At 41.7% G+C, this 21,101-nt stretch overlaps 1 protein-coding gene across 1 annotated transcript; it reads right to left on the bottom strand.

Moving 5' to 3' along the window:
• Positions 1-783: 783 nt before the first annotated feature.
• Positions 784-5,651, bottom strand: LOC136947663 (visual system homeobox 2-like). The gene is made up of 5 exons (XM_067241790.1): positions 5,249-5,651; positions 4,796-4,880; positions 3,778-3,901; positions 1,794-1,974; positions 784-1,094 (listed from the first exon to the last, which is right to left on the bottom strand). Exons 1-5 carry the CDS (start codon positions 5,649-5,651, stop codon positions 784-786), a joined length of 1,104 nt encoding a protein of 367 aa, XP_067097891.1.
• Positions 5,652-21,101: the final 15,450 nt, after the last annotated feature.

The raw sequence follows: 21,101 nt of genomic DNA, 5'->3' as shown, positions 1-21,101 counted from the left end.
GCGTTTAAAGGGGAGTCGCTAAACAACGTGGGCCGACGATAATGGGTTACCCGTTTTTTTTCCATTTCTTTTTTTTCATGATCTTGATTGCGCAAACTGAGCTGTATTGAGTTTTTACTGTTTTCTAGCCGCTATTAAAATGAAATTCATATTTGTTTTTATTTTCGACCATTTATTATTTGATGTGGATGTTGTGTAAACATGTGTGTGAGTGGATGTGTGGGCACATCAAGCTTAAAAACACACAAAAAAGAATCTATAATAAGATGGAAAATCAGAATAACAGCCACTAATTTTACTATTATTTTACAGAAACAAGGACAAAACACATTGTATCAGTTAGTGAACTGTGTATATGAACTTAGCTATATTTCATTTTCAGTACTTACAATATATACATCTGAGGTCAAATGAAAACCACTCACAAAGGCTTGATGAATTTTCTTGTTGCACAAATTCTTGTTTTGACTCCATGTATAGTCTGTAAGATGGTCTGCTGATTTTAGGGCAGTTGATTTATAATATAAAATATTTTGTTGCAAAAAGCAAGTAGCTGCCACTTGTTAAACCAGTCATTACAGACATTTGCATTTTAAATGTTCCCTATATAATTAGCATTTGTAAATAACATGACCACAGTAGAGCATTCTGGGATCAAAGCTAAACCCAGATTGTGGAGTGTCTTACAATGTCAATGAGAGATCAGTTTATTATACATGAAAGGCACTGCAACAAAACTAGGCCTTACAGTCTATTAAAAGCAGCAATTTTTATAATGTCTTTTTACTTCTTCTTTGCCTCAGCTGTCTTCTTCTGTCCTGTATGTTTGTCCTTTTCCTCTGTCTCCATCAAGGGTCCGTCCCCAGAAACTGTCCCCAGCATTTTAGCACTGTGCTCCTGGGCCTTTGCCCTGAGTGCGGCTATGCTATTCTCCCTCAGTTCCTCTTTGGATATGGGTGACCTGGAATCCTTCCTTCTCTCCTCCTCTTCTTCCATGTCTCGCTCCACCACTCTCTCTCTGGCAGGGGGTTGAGGTGTGTCTGGTTTCCCTGGAGACGTGGGGACGGTCGTGTCCATGGACTTCTTGTGCATACCTGTCAAAAGACGTTGAGATTACGGTTAGGATACATTCCACACGAAATAGGTGTCCACACCTGAAAACAACAACGCTGGAAACCCAGGCATCACCGTTTTTTTTGGCTTCGGGGCTGATGACCTCCATCATAAAATGCAAATGGTACAAATAGGATTGTTTTCATGTGTGTCTGTGTTGATGTGCAGGTTCTAGATGTCGTTGTTGGTGTGAGCCACTACACTATGCTCCTGTGCTGCTGATACTTGCTTCTTTTTCAATTACAGTCACCTTCTCATAGATTTATGCTAATCTATTGACAGATGTGACGGCCAAGAGAGGCTTTTATTTAAACCCTTCTGATAAAGTGGGATTATCACCCTATTGATTAACCCCTATCATTGACAGAGACACCTTTTTATTGGCTCCTAATAAGCAGTGGGGTTACAGAGGGTCAGAGATCACAACTGTATTTTGGAGCCAAAAAATAAAACCATCCTATGCTCGTTCTTTTACCTGATCCATGGTATGGATGCTATGGCATAATGAAAGAAACCTACATACAAATCATTCTCTTGCAACATCTTAAAACTCCTGCAATTAAATGAAATTTTCAATGTATCTGTATTTACAGTTCATTCAAAGTTAAAGTGAATTGGTGGATGGATGTGTTTCTTCCCCTTTGCCAATGCAATCAGGTGTCATGGGTGCAGTTCCTTACCTAGCAGCCAGGGGGCGCAGGAGTCCATGATGCCGTCCTTGGCTGACTTTAGGATGGACTCCGGGAGGGGGATGGAGTGGCGAACCATAGCACCGTACAGTCCGTACTCGGCCATGACACTACTACGACCCCAGCACTTCTCTCTCTTTCTCCACTTGGCTCGTCTGTTCTGGAACCAAACCTATCGGGAGAGAAACATGGGAGATTGAACAGCCTGAAAAGCACATTGCTTACCTGTCTTCTAAATGAAATTGAGGGATTTCAACGTTTAAACGGAGAACATGGGATGATCTATGATTAGTTTTTGTGAAGTTGGATGTAAAAGGTTGAAAAGTGATTTCCTGCATAACATTCCCACCTTGAAGACAATAACACTCAATGGACATCGTATTCATTTGCAGAATTACATGAATATCATCACCTTCCAAATTAAATTGTCCACTACAAAATCTTTACTACTCAGGTATATCTGTTGTAAATGTTCTCCACTGGGACCCTCCCTCTGTTATAACGTTTACTCCGCAGAAAGGTTGGTTGTGCGTATGTATGTGTGTGTGTGTCTCTGTGAAAGAAAGAGAGAGGAGAGGGAGTTTGTTAGACTGCCCCTCCCCCTAGCTCCTCAAGTGCCTAAATTGATTTCCACAGTGTGAGTGCTTGGCCAAGTAATAGCCTCCCAGCCTTAAAATTCCATGTGCATATAGATGAGGCAGTGGGGGGGGGAATGAGCAAGTGAGGGTGGCCAAGGAGGCGGATGATGGGGGTTTATGTGTGCGTGTGTGAGTGAGGGGAGGATGCGGTGGGCGGTGGGGGGGGGGGGGGGGGGGGGGGGCAGGGGGCACGGAGAATGAAATTAAAAACCATCAAAGCCAATCGTGGAAAGCTATTCAGGTAGATTTGATGATAACCTCCATCTCATAGAGAGAGGCCTCTGATGAGAATCGGCATCTCCAGCAACACTTGGAGAGCAGAGGTGTGTGTGCATGCCTGTCTGTGTGTGTGTGTGTGGGGGGGTGGTGTGTGTGTGCGTGCGTGAGCATGACAACTGTTTCTGCGTAAGAATGTGCGAGTGCTTGTGTGTGTGTGTGTCCGCATCTTGAATGTGTGTGCGGGCGTGTGCACGGGCATGTGTGCAGGGCTGAGAGAGAGGTGACCTCTGGGGTGCAGGCAGGCTGATTGAAAAATAAGTTAATTTCCAGGCCCAATCGATGGGCGACAAGCTCTTCAAATATCACGGGAAATTAAATCGGTTTGAGCCCAGGAGAGTCCTTTGCCATTGACCCATGCTAATTAATTTCAATGTAGTTATCATTTCATTTTCGGCTCCTCAAACCTGCCTGGCTCCCCAGGGGAAAGGTGGAAGGCTCTTCTGATTCGACTAATTACTCTGGATGAGTAAATTGGGTGTTAATTTTTGGTAGTGTGCTGATCGGGATCTGTCTGTCTGGTCACAGTGTCTGTCTGTCAACTATTCTTCCTTAACTGTCTCTCTTCCGGCTTGATGTTCATTCAATCTGACTGTCCTTAAAGCTCTATTTCTTTCTTCCTTTTTTTCTTTCTTTCTTTTTTTCTTTCTTTTATTTCAAAGTGTGTACTGTATTTATTGGCTAATGCAGAGTATCTTTTATTTATTTTTTCTGCATATATTTATGATTTTCCTTCACTTGGTTATTTGAGTATATGGAGGAATATTACAGACTGAAGTGATGATATATTTTAGATGGTGTTGTTTGTAGATATTAGAGAGAACTTGACAGACCAGAGGATTATGATGTTATGAAACATTAAAAGACGTAATGGGAGCAAAAAAAAAATCTTGATCTAGTTGCCATTCATTTCAATAGAAATGTAATAGAATGCAGGACAATGAAACAACTACTTTGAAGTATTAATACATTGTTACACTCGGACAATGTACTGTGATATTGCTCCTTGCACACAGATACACAGACACATCCACACAGAAAAGCACATGCAGATGAAATACCTGTATCCTGTCCTCAGGTAGCTCTGTCTTCATCGACAACATCTCTCTTGCATAGACATCTGGGTAGTGGGCTTCGTTGAAAGCTTTCTCCAACTCCTCCAGCTGATAAGATGTGAAAATGGTCCTGTCGAGATTGTAGAAAATAGAAACCTTAATTCTTTTGTTTTCACATGATTTTTTTCACATGATTTTTTGTTCCACACTGTTTTGCCTCTTTATGCCTATTGTCCTATTCCATATTCAATTCTACCCTTCAGCTGATCTGATGCTCAATTAAAATAGGCCAAAAATGTATAGTATGCATATAGCAAGTGGATGAGCAACAACATTTACATGGTTCACTTTAATAACACAATTAATAATTATAAAGCCCAAAGACTACTGGAGATCACTTTAGAATTGACAGGCAATTTCAGACTATTTGATATAATGTCTTGTTTGAAAACGTGTGTAATGAACAGAGTAGGCTACAATTATTTTGATGCCAATTTGTGTTTTGTTGTATTGATGTTCCAAAAAAGGAATTGGTCTCTGATTATGTACTTGAATTATAAGATTTTTTAAATACCCTACCAAACCAGAATACTAGCCTATATGTCACGAAGGCAAACGCTAAATAAGCTAAATAAATAAAAAGTTATTTTAGCTATTTCTAGAACTCTTCTGGGATATTCGGGTAGGCCTACGATCAATTAAATTTATGATCGAATTTCCGCTTGCTACCTTGAATATGGTTTCGAAAGGCTTGGCCTTCATGAATTGTCGTTTAATACGGTCATCATATTATAAAATACAAAAGTAATAGCCTAACACAAATTATTACATTATTACAGCTATTACATTTATTTTATTCATTAAGCCGACACTTTTATCACAAACAACATAGCCTGCAAATAGTGCATAGTCGGCAAGGACTGCAGATAATCACAGTTCTTACAGTATTGCAGTGGTTAGACACAGTGTAGCAACAACAACATCCCAACAAGAATAGGCTACTGCTTAATATTAAATGTTTTACCTGTGGCGTCTTTTCTTTCTTTTCTTGCTCTGGCACATTGATGATTTAGAAAAATTCTTTTCACTGGAAGATACTTCGTCTGAGTCTGTAAATAAACATCAGTGTAAGATGCACGCCTATGATACAATTTATAGCATTGCCAGATATTAGGTCTTAAGAATTCAGCAACCATTCACAATTTTCATAGTAGCCTATCCTATTTGATAAAGATAAACTAAAAGCCATAACAGAATTCTAAAAACATAGTTTAATTCGCATATAGGCTTTATATAGGGCCCGTCTTCCAAAACAAAAGTGTATTAGGCTACGTGAATTAACATTAAGGTTAGGCCTACCCTATCAGCTATGGGACTAAAATATATTTTTTATTAGTGTGTATTTCTTTTTTTTAAATAATTACATATCAGTTTCCTTGTAATATATATGTTATATATAAAGTATAAGGTGTGTTACCGGAGCTGGCGGAGTGATGGGCATCCAGTTGTCCCATAGCCCTGTTGAGCGGCTGCAGGTGAACGTTTTGCGCCTCCGATAACACTTCCAGAAACGCAGGCTGGCTGTAAAACGAATGTATACCGCCTGGTCCAATTATTCCCATACCAACCCCGACGCCCCCTGGACCAAGAGCCGACCTAGATGCCAGCAGGTGCGCCCTGGGCGGTAGAGATTCCAACGGACGGCGCGGGGGGGCAGACGGTTCCTTGTTCAATCCAAGTATCTCTTGTATCCCGAAACCTGTGCACCTGTGCGTCGTAGACCCGATCTTTAAAGGCTGTGGTCCCCCATGATTTGCGGGTGAGGCCATTCTCTGTTTATTCAAAGATTCAGAAAAAACCGTCCCTTCTTTGCCTGTCATGGTGTCTGATGGTATTCCCCGATTAGTTTTTCCAACACTAGCTGGTCCCTGGTGCAATCACCAACCCGCACTGCTGTTCTCCCTCCAGAAATTCCCTTTTTATCCAACAGGTTCATCGCGGCAGGGGTCACTTCTCGTCAGCCAATCACTGAGTGAGAGCGATTGTGTGTCCAATTCCACAGTCAACACAATGGTCAAATGTTTCCTAATAGTTGATAAAATTAAATTTATATTTGGTCAACAGTTTTGATTGGTTCAAATTTACGAAAACAAAACACCACTGTTTAAGTCGTTTGAGAACACATGCCATATAGGACCAAATACAAATTTTAACAAGGTAACGAGTGTGTGTTTTCACATTAGGTACAATTTAACATGAAATAAGCCTAACATATACCACTTATAAACATATTTCCAGAAAAGCATTGGCTACACTGTTACTTTCACTGGAAGCCACTTTCAAGGTTCTATCCCATCCTTGTCATGATGATTTCATCCAGGACTCATTGGATCGTAAAATATCCAATCAGCCGGATTAGACCCTGAACTCCAGGCAAACCAGCATAATTTGTTGCAGGTTTAGTCTGTGTCTAACTGAATTTAGATAATAACTCCCACACAATAGGCTAGCCTACAGTCCTCAATCGAAAATGACAGGCTAAAGTAAATTCGACAGTAAATGTAGGCTATACTTTACAAAAATAACACTAGCCTTGCTTTTAGGAGGTAAAGTAGCCTATGGTTGTCATTTGTGTACTAATTGTCTAATATTAGATTACTGGCCTATTGATAGCCATAGTACATCAAACACGAATTATAGACTATGTTAATTAACATTAACGAATATAGCATGCAGACTATTACGACATGCCTACTTATTATAATAATATAACAACAATATATTACACGAACGTTAAAAGAGTGTGCACCCATCAGCAGGAGTATTTCTCAGGTTGGGCTTTTTGGAGGTTAAAAACAGGATATGTTTTTGACTTGTCATCAATAAATAGCCTGACATCTAAAAAAAATATATAGCCTACCTTTAATTTCCAAAAATATTAGGCCTACTGAAGTTATTCAATTGCTTATTACCAATATAGAGAATAACTAATTAATTTGTTAAAGGCCGCTCATTAATCCCTAACGTCTAATCGGGGGCTCTGTAATTTGCATATTCTAATTAGTTTTGCATACTAAATGTTTTGTCTTTGCAGTTCAGGATGCGTCAGTCAGACTGCGCATCTGTTGATATTAACTATTTTTTTTTGATAGGTCACATGATGAATACCATGTCCCAGTTAAGGGTATTTAGGACACATCAGGGTTGCATCACAAACGATTTAAATACAAGGCCAGCATTAGTTTCCCTCAAACTCTGGCAGACGAAAAAAATACTATATTCTAACAACTGAAATAGGGCCCATCCTGAGTTTCCTTTTGAAATACAGGTCGGGCATGGGCTACAAGAAGTCAGGCGCATGGTGTTTGTGCACTCAAATCATCTAGTGAACGTGAGACTGACCAACTGATTGATAATATATAAAAGTATTTTTTACTTTTCTATCTGGGCTCAAGGTCCAGATAGAAAAGTACACATAACATATTACAAGAGGGGTACACACAAACACACAAACATAAATACATACAGACATACTGACTACCACATATTACATAAAGGGCACGTACAAAACATACATACATACAAAGATAAGGTGTCCTATGGTACAGATACTCCAGAAACATATTGGCCTAACAAATGTTATGTCTCCGTCAACAACTGCCCCAATGCGAATCATTCCAAACTGGCTAAAATTAAAGTAAGAAATTAGAACGTAGATATTTCACCATTTAAAAATCCAGTTTGCTTTGAAAAACTGGGAAGCATCCCACATTTTTTATTTAAAAAGTAATCCTCTCTAATCAGCTATTATTCAATTAGGCCTACGTTGGAGTTTCATTCGTTCAGAGATAATTTGTGGCACACTTTTGGACATCTGGACAGATAATTATGTCGAGGAGACAATTTATGGAAATAAGCAGACGCCTTCGATGGAAGCAGAGATAACACGACCTTATCAAAGTGCCATGTGGCAATGAATATATAAATACTTGATTTATCAGGGACCGTTTGGCATCGCAGGTCACGCGTCAGGCTGTCATTTTCGGCGCGTGGTGGCTGCACAAACCACAACAGATTTGGGATTTGGCGCTAGTAATCCCCTGTGATGCTTAATAGATAGGATACAAGTCATTTGTCTCATGACGGGTGCTATGAGTGCTGTGCAATGAATGCACTGCCGTCTCCCTAAAAACTGGCCACGCTTGGGCATAGATACTAGTAAATGCAATATAGTTTCCGAGGCGCAACTAGTTGAACTTAAATGCTGTAGATTTAAGACAGAAATCACGGTATTGCATTACACTTCATCAAGGATGACAGTTACTACAAGGAAAAGATATGCAATTGCTAAGACTTTTCCCTGTTATAATTGGGATAGGCCACTAAATCCATATTTTCAGTATATGTTAAACAGTATATTTCAAAGTATCAAAGGATCATTCTATTTATATCAGACATTCTAATAAAATTGGTTTAGCTTAATCTATGCCTACTTGAAGACAAGCTTTCATGACATCACCCCCAGGTAGGCCTAACTTGTGAAACAGTCAGATGCATCCCATCTACAAATGAAAATGAAATCAGATGATGTTCTAAGGGTACTATTAGCTATATGGCCATTTGAATAATGTCAAGATCCATATCTAAAAACAATAATAAAGATGCACATAATAAATCCGAACATTTGTATGCTCCCCACCAAGAAAAGGTTGATATTTTTTCTTTATTTTGTCAATTTTTGATGATACTGTCTGCCATCTTGCATGGTAAAAGTGGCAGAATACAGGGGGAAGAATTTAGAAGAGGCTCAAATTACCTGATTATCAGCAGGAACTAATGAGAAGCTATTAAAGGTGGCTTTCATTAAGGTGAATGCAGAGATCAATGTTACCATGATAGCTATGCTAATGTCTCTTCCACTGAACAACACTTCATAGCATGAGACTCAGATTATTGAAGTCAGATCACGTCAACATTCCCTTATCTCCATCCTTCCCTTCTCTCTCTCTCTCTCTCTCTCTCTCTCTCTCTCTCTCTCTCTCTCTCTCTCTCTCTCTCTCTCTCTCTCGCTCTCTCTCTCTCTCTCTCTCTCTCTCTCTCTCTCTCTCTTTCTCTCTCTCTCTCTCTCTCTCTCTCTCTCTCTCTCTCTCTCACACACACACACACACGGACAGACACACACAAACACGTACGCATTTATCTTCTATGTAGAATATCATTGTTCCTTCAACTTTATCAGGCTTTGGCTTAGCTATTGTCAAGGGAAAAACATGTCCAAAACACCCTAAAAACTTTATTATGGATAGAGGATCAACAAATGTGGGAAATGTTTTGTCTGACCCATTTGGTCGAGATGGGACGTTGCAACGTCCCTTGCCACCAAAAAAGGGAGGCCTTGATTGAAGATTAAAACTGAAACATCTGTTCTGAGATTTGCTTCAGTACATGTTATTCCTCTCTTTAGGTTTAGAAAAAAAGAATATGGTGTTTATTAACACAATGGCAGCCTGTGAGTGGAACATCTGAACCCATACATTATTTATCTCACTTCGGAAATAATTAGAACGCTTGTCAAATCATAGTAACTAAATATATGTTTCTCAGTGTCACGTAGCTCAAGAATATTCTGTGTGTGTTGGTATGACTTGGTTGTGTGCTAATATAGTTTCTCCTTAGGGTATCCTGCATCCTGTCTTAAGGTATTCGGCATGAATATTTGACCAGTTGGTTCCTTTGATACCACTTTTGCCTGATAAGTGTCGGGGGCATGTCAGCATTAAACTGGACATCTTGTTGTGGCCGGTTATCTGCTAACCTTTGACATCATGGCACAGTAGGTAACATAAAAAGATGTGTGTGCGATGAGAACGACTGTAGTGGCTTCTTATCGGGGGAAACATGCACCCTTTCCTCACTCTCTCTCTCTCTCCCTCTCTCTCTCTCTCTCTCTCTCTCTCTCTCTCTCTCTCTCTCTCTCTCTCTCTCTCTCTCTCTCTCTCTCTCTCTCACTCACACACAATTATTTGCCATGTACAAATGCATGTTGGGGAAATGATCCATCAGAGACACAAACTGAGTCTCACGTGAACTATTTACATAAAAGATTACAGTTTTTCTCGATTGGTTACACACATTTTCTGAATGCATATCTCATACTCTCAGAACTCTACACACAAATCAAGAAAACACACACACAATGGGCAAAACCCCTCACTTCTCCTGCAAAATTAAACTTTACATTCAAAACAATGTTATTTCTTCTCAAAATGGTATTTTGTCTTCAAATGACACACACAACCCATCATATGAATCAACATTTATAAGAACCATTTGAACACTGATGTGCTCAATGTAAAACACTATCATCATAGTGATTTAGGCCTTTTTTTGTTCAGTGTGTTATAAAATATTGAGAATATTGTTTTTATACTCAGATCACAGAAATACACGGTAACAAATATATTTCACGTATTTTTCCCAGAAAAACAATGTAAGCAGTGTACATCCCAACCAACACAAAGTTGCACATACAGTGCTCTACATACAAAACAACATAATCATTTACTGTATAGTGTACACAGTTACATTATTATTATTTTTCTTTGTATTTGCCGCAATGTTATGGCGTTATTTTCTAGGACCATGTTCATGATTTCAGTTTTCTGTTCAGGAGACAGAAGATGTTCCCGACCACCTTGTGTTGGTAATCTTTCAGTTCTGCCAAACAAATAGTAAAATACTGTAAATACTGTGTAGGAATACAAAGTAGGAATACATTTCCCAAATACTTGAAACATACTTTATTTGTACAGTCCTACAGAACAGTCCACAGGCAATACTGTACTACTGTACTCATTGAGTACTGTATTGATATGCAGTAGGCCTACTGCAATTTTGTAGTGAGAGTAGATTTCTTACCTATTCTCATTTCGGAAAGTCCGGATGATGGATGCTACAGTGTACCTGCTCAAATTTGGCTGTACTCTTTGCCCAACCTCCTTCATTGTTAGACCATGGTTGACTACATGGTCAACCAAAGCGGCTCGGATCTCATCAGAGATTATGGTCCTTGGCCTTCCTCATCCTCGTCCTCCCCGTCCTCCTCCTCTTACTCTCACTCCTCTGCCTCTGTTTCCAATGTTGGCATCCATTGCTCAAAAACAGAAGAGGTCACTTGTTGCCCTTTTATGCTAAAGCTCTGATTGCTAATTGTAAAACTGTGTGACAGGTGTTTGTCCTTGCGATGAGTCAGAGTGCGTATTTGAATGGCAGTGTGTTCCTTGTGAAAACAAAAGATTTTCTTCATGAAAATTGTTCCAAATGCAGAGAATTGTGTGTAGTGTTTTGAAAAAAGTGTGTTTTAGAACTGCAATTTGAGTGTAAAGCAGGAATTGTGCTTGTAGTTTAGCAGAATTGGTTCATGGGGTTGGTGCATGAGTTACATGTTGTGGTCATTGTGTCTCAAGTACCAGTATTTGTGTGTAAACAATTGAGAAAAACTGTAATGAAATGTTAAATGGAGTAAGGTGATAAGTTGCTTGGTTTAAGCCAGGGATGCACGTTTGTAGCTTGATACAACCTCCAGCAACAAGGGGACTTGGAGAAGGTCCACAAAGTCCCATTATGTTGATCAGCAGAATGCTCTATTGCCGTAACAGTAGATGCTTTGAGCTTCGTTCAAGTACAACATCAGTGGTGGATACCTGCTGGAGACTGCAAGGTTATGATAATTAGGTGCTGATTTAGAGAGCTAACAGGGGGTTATCAACGATTGCAGAGTCCTCAAGGTCTTGAAAACGACACAGAATTGTGTTCTTTGTGTAACCGTAAAAGTCTTGTTAACACTAACCCACCACCTTCCGTCCTGGCAGTGCGATCGGTGCGTTGCACACGTGATCCAAAGCGAGTTTGCTAGGCATGGTTTTCTCATGCTGCTCACACAATGGCAAGTATGGGAGCTGCCTGGTGGCATTGCTTAATTAGGCGAAGAGTTGATTCATTTGCACTAATTGACAGCTAATTAAAGGGCTGAGGGCACATCAAATTGACGTTGGTCTGAGCTTCGAGGCCTTGACAGTAGGGGGTGGGGATGTTGTCGGGGTCGTAGAAGGGTGTGTGTGTATGTATTTTGGAAGTCTGTAGGGTTACCACCTGCCTTGGAAGAGGACCTCAAACATATGTAACAAGTCTGGAATAAGACAAAACAAATCTGCCTTAGTGGCAATGGTGTGTGTGTCACGTGTGTGTGACTGCAAAAAATGTGCACACTTGTGGAGATGGTCCACTTGTAGTGAAATGCAACCTGTAGAGCTGAACAACTTGCAATGCCAGTACTTACGCTGCAAACGATTGGATTGAGTCTGACTGCAACAAATAACAATAACAACAATGATAATATTAATGTGTTCATGTAGTAAATGTTTTTTTCCAAATTGATGTTCAAGTGGAGATTTGAACCTGCAACATCAAGATCTGCATTCTGCAAGCAAATGTCTGATTTGAAGAAGGCTACATTTACATTTAGTCATTTAGCAGACGCTCTTATCCAGAGCGACTTACAGTAAGTACAGGGACATTACCCCAAGGCAAGTAGGGTGAAGTGCCTTGCCCAAGGACACAACGTCAGTTGGCATGACCGGGAATCGAACTGGCAACCTTCGGATTACTTGCCCGATTCCCTCACCGCTCAGCCAACAGACTCCCCACAGGCTAGACCGTACACTGCGAAATTAAGCTCAAACCATAAACATGATGCTTTGTGTCAGCCTTTTTTAGCTACAGTATCAGTCGGTCAGTGCTGCTCGTGTTTTAGTGTGGTCGGACGAGGAACGTGGAGGTTTTTCAGCTCAATACGTCTCGGAAACCCTTCAGTAGGGACGCTATCACAGGATGTTTTCCTGAGACATCTCAGAGTTGGGGGCTGAAAACAAAAAAAGGTCTCGAACCAGTCAGCGCACATTTCTCCCTTTCTGCACGCAGAGGGCCCAGGTCACGGCAGGAGACCAGGAACGGGTCGTCTTAGCGTCTGCTGGCTCTGTCCATGTGAATCGAAAAAGACAATTAGGGGCTTATTAGGGCTCCGGGGAGCAGCGTACCTCACGGGTCGGCCGCTTGCCTAGCCAGCCCCCAGATTCAGTCACGGCCACAGCCGAGGAACAGTCAGGGGCATTGTCTCACCTAATTATGCTGAAACTAGGGGCCCCCTTTTTGTGTTGCCATCGCCATGCCTGTCCGATTCCCTTCCTCGGCCGAAGCGCAAGCCCCTGTCCACTCTGGAAGTGTGCTAATTAGACAAGAAATGGGCCCGAGTAATTATGTCAGCTCTCGTTACCAGCTACAACAATGAGGAATATCGTTTTTTTTCTCTCCAATGTTTTGTGAGGGGTTCTAGGGGGGCCCTCCTGGGCTGCTTCTTCCACTTTCTCATTATGCACCAAACACATCTGCACATGCAATGGCGGAATGCAGCGAAAGGCGGCGGGGTCCCACCAAACTTCCAGACCAATCGAGAGACGCTCACACACACAGAGAGAGAGACAGAGAGAGAGGGGAGTCTATGGAACGACACTAGCATGAAGTTATTGCCCTAATTAATGCTTTGTGCTTTCAGCACAAACTGTTGAATCACTACTGCCGCATTGTCAGACTATAGGCCTTTGTTTTTTCCCCCTGTAAGATGTTTTGATCAACAGTTGTTTCGTGACCCGTCTCCTTCGTTAGTTCAGCGTTGGGAAATAGCAATTAGCTAGATTCGAGAAGGTTTTTTTGTGACTGAATAGGACATAACCTCAAACAAACAAAAGACAGCCAGGACTGAGATGTGGCAGTTGAAAATTGTTTTTTTGGAACATCCTGTAAACAAATTGTATTTTGTATGTTTTTGTTCCGAATGTCTTTACCCAAACATTGTTTGTAGAAAGCTATCATGGGGGTATTCCAGAAAACAGGTTATGCAACATAACCGGGTAAGTTAACCCACCAGCTGATTCACAATGTTGCAGCAACCCACTGGCAATGTTGCTACAACGCTGGATGTCATATGAGGAGCTAACTTACCTGGGTATGTCGCATAACCTGCTTTCTGGGATACCCCCCTGGACTCAACAAATCTTAGCCTAGTGTCAACAACGCTGATGTACATTTCTTTAAAAAAAAATTGAATATTTGTTTCTAGAGCATTTATGATCTGTAGTGTTTAATTTGCATGTTCATGACTAGTTTTACAAATATTGTTCACAGCTCTGCGTACTCAACAACGATCTTACTAATCATTCCGTACTCGTCATCACGATAGCTTTCAAAGGAACGTATAATGAGAGGCTGGAGCTTAGTCTATGTTCCTCTGTTGCCCACATGCATGCAGTTGCATCAGCGTACAAACTTGGACACACAAATAAACGCACACACGTACGCACACACATACACATACACACACACATGCACACACGTACACACACACGCTCAAACGGAAATACAAACAAGCATTTGCCGTGTGGATTATGCCTACATTTCAAATCTTCTAAACTCCAAAAACATTGCATCTCTTAGTCTCTTCTCTGTCTTACTGTGGAATTTCCAACTTTATTTATCCAATGTCCCTTTTTGATCTAGCTAGGCCTTATATTGACACTGGCAGACAAGTGAAGTTGTTTTAGATATTTAAACCATACCTATATTCCAACTGTAATTTTCCAGCTCATCGTTTTCTAAACCTGATTTGATTAATCAGACAGTTGAGAGTAGACAGGGTCAGAGGGGTTTCCAATTTAATATGTATTTATTCAACGAAAAAAAAAAAATCTACTTCTGACAGTCACTAACCCCTCCCTGTGCCATTTTCATCTCTAAAACCTCCATGTTCAGATGGAGGTCTTCATTTCGACATTGGGTTTAAACTGTGGGCTTGACATCCAACCCTTCATTTAGTTTATTATCCTCTAGGATTAATAACCTGTGCCTCCTTTCATCCCCCGCCCCTGAACCTCCCACCTCCAATCCTGGTGTCATGGAAGATTGTTTTCCAGAGCAATATTCCATAATTAATTTACGGCAAGAGATGGTAATTGATACAAACATCTGCTGATTTTTTACTTTCAAAGTAACATTCTGTAACATCCTTGCCGGACGAACACAGCATGATAATAGCTGAATTTCAGTCAAGTGAAGTTGTCTTCCAGCCTTAATCTATTTTTATGTAATCTATCTTAATCTTACATTTACAATCCATTGTTTTGTGTGTGATTAATTTTATAATAACATTGCATTTATAATAGCCCCATTCAGTCCGCAGGTCACTTTTCCTCCAAATGGCCAGTTTAAAAATGATTTAACGGACGTATAGGTCCACATGTTTCACAGGGTCTTCACCTTGAGATGTCCATCAGCTGGTTAAACATGATGCTAATCGAGACTGGGATTGATTCATTCGTTGCCATCCTGCTGTCTTGCCTCCTGGAGTGACGTCAGGGATCCAGAACGCATTTTCTTTCCTGTTACAAAATAGTTTTAACAGGGAGTTTTCCTTACCAGTATACCAACACATTTGTATGATCACATGCTTCTTCATGACTGGAGGTGTGGTATATTGGTGAAGGTGGTGGATTAGTGAGGACATTTGACGGACCTATTATAGCTTTGTGATATCCTATGCCATCCCTTTTTAATTGTGTGAATATCAGTGTTGAGTGAACACACACACACACACACTCACAGCCATATATTGATTAATAGAGGGGAGAGATTTGTTTAGTTGATTAGAAAGGTCAATTGGGCTACTAAAAACAGCACTTGTTTAATCAGTACCTTATTTGTACCAAGTGACGATGCGTGCGTCCCCTCTCCTTTCTCACTAAGGCCATAAATCTTTAACACTTCTAGGATGTACCTTTTTTTTGCGATGTAAAATGCATTTGAAGATTATTTTGTGATCATGGTGGTTTGTGTGAACCAAACACGTAGAAACTCATGGAAGGTTCCTTTAGTTATCTTGTACCTAGTAAATAGATGTTAACTAGATGTGAACAAGATTTAGAGGTGGTTTACTTTGTCAATTTTTCTGTCTAAGACACAGCGTGAACCCTCTTCCCAGAGTCGGACAATTAGACAAAGCAGAACGTACTGTAAAAACGGTACCTCCCTTCTTTGAACATCACCACGGCACCATTACAGAGTGTAATTGTTATTTAATGGATTAAACATTTATCCTCCTGTCTTAAATCCCTGGAGAGAGAAGATGACAGCATCCAACTTATTTCCCCCCAGGGCCTTCCCACCAGTAAACATGGAAAGGAAAACAACCCCTACACCACACACACACACACACACACACACACACACGCACACACACACACACACACGCACACACACGCACACACGCACACACACGCGCACACCCACACACACACCCACACCCACCCACACACCCACCCACCCACACACACACACACACACACACCCACACACACCCCTCGTTGACTCTCACTTGACGCTTGTGTTTGTGCTCAAAATTCAATTACCTACTTATTGATACCTTACTGGGGTGCTAAAGATGCGGACATGAGGGGCTGATTTCCCAGGAGGCAGCAGACTCCCCCCGCACATCTCCAGCTGAATCTATCTCATCTCTCTACTCAAAGCCCCATGGCGCACAGACGTCATGCAAGGGTTGGCCACACATAAACACACGCATACTAGGGTACTTTGTAAGATGTGCTGTCACCCCCCAAAAAAGAGGAGATGTCAAAGATGAAAACGTTACGTTGGACAGACCTATTTTTGTGTGGAGGTTTGTGTATTTATTCATGTGCACAGCAACACTTGGTTTTGGTACTACGGCATATGTATGAACAATTGGTTCATACATATGCCGTAGTACAAGCACTAAACCTCCGGTATATAAAGGTACCAAGCAGTTAAACATACTACACAGTTCCTTCACTTATTGGTCCGGTCATGTCATGGAATTTTGACAAGAGTGCTCAAGACAGGTCTATCGACCGCTGTCAGCGTGTTGGAGATCGGTGTGGGGGTGGGAGGAATCACCGCGAGGATGCTGAGGACAGCCAGGCTTCATTGACACCACAGCCTCTGCCCTCGGATGACGAATCGACATCAAGCACCTCGTCGTGAGACGCTGTCTAAAAACACCATCGTGGAGCCGGTCTCCAGGAGGTCGGTATCGATCTGTTGGAAGAGGCTTTGCGGTACAACTTCAGTAAACGGTTACTCACTGTGAACTCTGTGATGACCCCCCCCCCCTGAATTATTACATGTGAAAGAATTGCTTATTTCGTGAAACAGCTGTAAATGTAATGCAAGTAAGGCAGGGGTCTCAAGACCACAAAATAGGTTTTGGCCTGGAATACCTTTGTAAATTTTTTACGATTCGGTTACTTTGTATATTGTGGCTGACATTTCTACCCAGAGATCAATACACCTGTACTCTTCTCTACTCTACTATTTCCATTTGTGTTCCATTATCTACACTCCTGTATTCATAAGTGAGAGTACAGAAGTCCTTCTGAAAGGCCTCTAAATCAATGAGGAGGGGTGAACACTACAGTGAACAACAAACTGGATCTTAGAGTTATACCTCCCAGCCTTGCCCCGACGTTACTCATCTACCAATGACGAAGAAGAGTTGGTGCACGGATGAGGTTAGTGACACAGTGTAGCCCCACTGAGCACAAGATGACAGGGAATTCCAACATGGATGCCAAAGAGGTCGAAACTCAGAACCTGTCGCTAGGCCCCCACAGGTTACCCACGTGCCCCAGCTGCGGCGGCCACGCCCGCCGCGCCCCCCACCAGGGTCCCAGAGGAGCACTTGCCTTGGCTTATTTGCCTCTAATTACAGCACTCATCTCTCTCTGTGCTCCCAGGGGGACGTCGGTCCGATGATAACAACCTGTACTGTAGCGTGGGGCTGTGCATCACCGGCCAGGCAGCAGCTGGGCCTGCCAAACCCTGCCACACGTCAATCCCCCGTGGGGACCCAGGCACACACACACACACTCATACACACACCCCCTACACACCCACACACTCATCACCGACCACCTCTGCTGGGATTGATTTTTGACAGGAGGTGTTGATTTGACACCTTCTGTTTCATGGTTTGGTCATTCCGACAAGAGATACGGTAATACTGATACTGAGGTTTGATCTCAGGGTCGTAGAAGTATAGATGGACCAAACAAAGTCTAATGAACAAATGAGTTTCCTTTGGAATCCAACAAACCTCAAGGTTGGTCTGATATGATATATATTTTTTAATCCATATCGGTGCCATGGGTGTACTTTGACAAACTGATTTGTTAAATATTGATTATAAACTGCTCTTGATAAATCCGATACATAAATGGAAAAAAGAAAAGGCAGCATTATCAATGTCACAATCTCCAAACGGTCCCCTAGATCCCATGCATAATTCTCATTTACACTTATGTCAAAGTTCAAAAGAAATGGGCGTATGAAAGTAGCCGTGTCCTTTGACCTGACAGGGTCACGAGAGTGCAGCGGTCCCTCTAGATGACTTTGGGATGACAAGCTCCTCGGTGTGATTGCACTGTTCATTAGCAGGCCACCAAGCTTAATGGCGACAGTCTTCACGGCTGTAAATCTTCGATCCCCACCCAGATTTGCTGCCCTGTCTCATCAAAGGGTTATAAAGAATGCAGTCAGCGTAATGAAAAAGCAGACAGGAAAAAAAGATTGATGTGCTTTCCCCTCTCAGGACAGCCAGTGAGGGAAGAAAAATGAAAAAGCACGCCTATTAAAGATACACCCATAAACCGACACACCGCGAGGGCCGGGTGACACGGTAATAGTCTCACATGCCGCCAAACTGTCACTGTCATTCTCGAGTCCGGAAATAACCCTTGAGCAGTTACTCGTGCTTTGTCTATTTTGCCAGCACAATATGACCGTAGACTACATTTTTCCGATTTTACATTATTGTTGCTGCAGTCACTTGGTCTTGTCCCAACAGGAAACCTCATTTTGTCCTAATCCGTTTACTAAAGGGCAGATTGATGTTCGGGTTGGATGTGAGGAGATAAGGGAGGAGAAGTGTTGCTCATTGGTTCCGTTCATTGGAGCCCTTTTGCTGTGGTTCCGGGTCAAGTCATTTGGGTCAGACTAACAAAGGCATCTCTCAGTGGGCATAGCATGGTGCCAGAGACCTCCACATGGCCCTGAAACCCCCTCACCAGTACCCAGACCTCAGCCCAGTCTCCTGACCAGACCGTCACAGCAACACTCCCCAGGTGTGCCAAGAAGTCCCTCATCTTCACCTTCAGGCTGCAATGTCCTTTAGAAAGAGAGAGAGATCCACCCTGTGGTGGGAAGAAGGAATCACTCTCAAGAATACCAAATCTCATGCCAAGGTGTTTGGAAAAATTGGCAGCCCTGCGATTACGGTGTAACATTGCACCGCACTGATAAACTGTATGATCTTAAATGAGACATTCGGAATTTAAAAGTGACTTACTTCAGTTATTGTGTTCTTAAACGTCTCAGAACAGTTAAACAACAGAACATCACTAATGTGTGTGTTTTACATTGAGTGCTCGTTGTTGCACAGACACGATCAAATGGTCAAACCGAGTCCATGAACTACTTACTATAAAAAGGAAAATTGTTAGGCTACCGTGAGGTGGATGTTTGCAGATTTAGGGTGTTTTGTCGCGGTTTTACCACTAGAGGCCTCTGCAGACACCAGATGACGTAACCATTAGAAGGTTCTTCAGATCTAAAAACCTTCACTGTTCTCGCCGGGTGCAGTGGCATGCGCCTGTAATCCAAGCTACTGGGAGGCTGAGGTTGGCGGATCGTTTGAGCTCAGGAGTTCTGAGCTGCAGTGCACTATGCCGATCGGGTGTCCGCACTAAGTTCGGTATCGATATGGTGCTCCTGGGGGAGCCCGGGACCACCAGGTCGTCTAAGGAGGGGTGCACCGGCCCAGGTCGGAAACGGAGCAGGCCAAAGCCCCCGTGCCGATCAGTAGTGGGATCGCGCCTGTGAATAGACGCTGTAGTGCAGCCTGAGTAATATAGCGAGACCCCGTCTCTTTTGCTTAGGGCTTTTGATAAGTTTTATTTTTGGCCTGATAAATAAATATGAACTCCTCCACATCAACTCCTTCTCCGCATGAAGAACGTATAGCCCTAGCCCCTGGATTTTAATCACGAGAATGACTGTTTAATTATCCTATGGCCAATTATGACTTATATTATATATCATAGGCGATATTGGTCTATAATCACCGCAATCAAACCACTGAAAATCGAATTGCGTGCTTTTTGGCTGTTATTTCTCACATAGAGGAGAGGAATAGTATTTCGAGCTCTATATCGTATTTGGCATCCTATATTGCCTCCTTCTGGAGTAAAGTGGCACTAACACTTGTTGTAAAACGCAACGTAAAAGTGTGGCCACCAGGTGTCGCAAATCGATCGTCAATAACTGCAACGCTTAGAACCATTTCAATTGTATAGGCTATTAATATGGAACCTTTTCAGTGTTAAATGATCCAATGTTAACAATGACACGTTATTAGTGTTTGTATTGCCAAAAATTGATGCTTAGAATTGTCTAATGTTCACAAAAGGTCAATTATCCTTGATATAGGCCTATGGGTCTACTCTTTTTTGGATAAAGGTTTGAAATAAAATGATAGGCTACAGTTGTTTATTTATTTAGATAGGATAGATTAACAGATTAAGATACATCGTTTTCGTCCTGCTGATGTCATTAGCTATATTCAGTGTGTCAGTTCACAATACCTCATACTCTTTGAGGAGCATAAATGACTGCAGGCATAGGTAAATTAGGCTATTTTACCAAAAACGGCGTACAAATAGTGCCATACATGTGACAATTAGCTGCACTGCATGAAAATTATATACTTTTCTTTTCTTTTAATTAAATGTAAAAGAAAATTATATCATTTTCATTCAGTGCAGCTGATGGTCACATGGCTAAATGAATCAAATGTAAAAATGTAGTATGTACTGCATACAGTAGTCCTCGTCCTTTGACCTTACAGAAAACAGCCTTTACAGTTTCTCTGGAATGGAACGACAACAGAGAATTCTATTGTAAAAGGGGGCTTTCGTCCTACCTGTTGTGTAGGGCAAAGTTAAAGTGGGCCGCGCCAGGTAAACCCACAAGTGCATGTTTATCTGCAATACGTCTGGAGTCACTTAGACCCGAATTAGGTTGATCAGCTTTTCTTTTCTTTTTTCGTTTTTGTTTTGCTGTTTTGGAGGCAGAAGTGCCAAGTACTAGAAAAAAATCTGCCCTCGTCCAATGCGTTCCGAGCTCTTAAA

Source organism: Osmerus mordax, chromosome 8 (assembly GCF_038355195.1).
Source record: "Osmerus mordax isolate fOsmMor3 chromosome 8, fOsmMor3.pri, whole genome shotgun sequence".
In the NCBI taxonomy this organism is placed as follows: Eukaryota; Metazoa; Chordata; class Actinopteri; order Osmeriformes; family Osmeridae; genus Osmerus; species Osmerus mordax.
This window is presented reverse-complemented; position numbering and strand designations above follow the sequence as displayed.

Excerpts from the sequence above, each read along its gene's own strand:
- LOC136947663 (XM_067241790.1), bottom strand. The coding sequence starts at position 5,651 with ATGACAGGCAAAGAAGGGACGGTTTTTTCTGAATCTTTGAATAAACAG. Across the intron at positions 4,881-5,248 it reads CCATCACTCCGCCAGCTCCG|ACTCAGACGAAGTATCTTCC; the intron begins GTAACACACCTT and ends GTTTATTTACAG. Across the intron at positions 1,975-3,777 it reads TACCTGAGGACAGGATACAG|GTTTGGTTCCAGAACAGACG; the intron begins GTATTTCATCTG and ends CTCTCCCGATAG.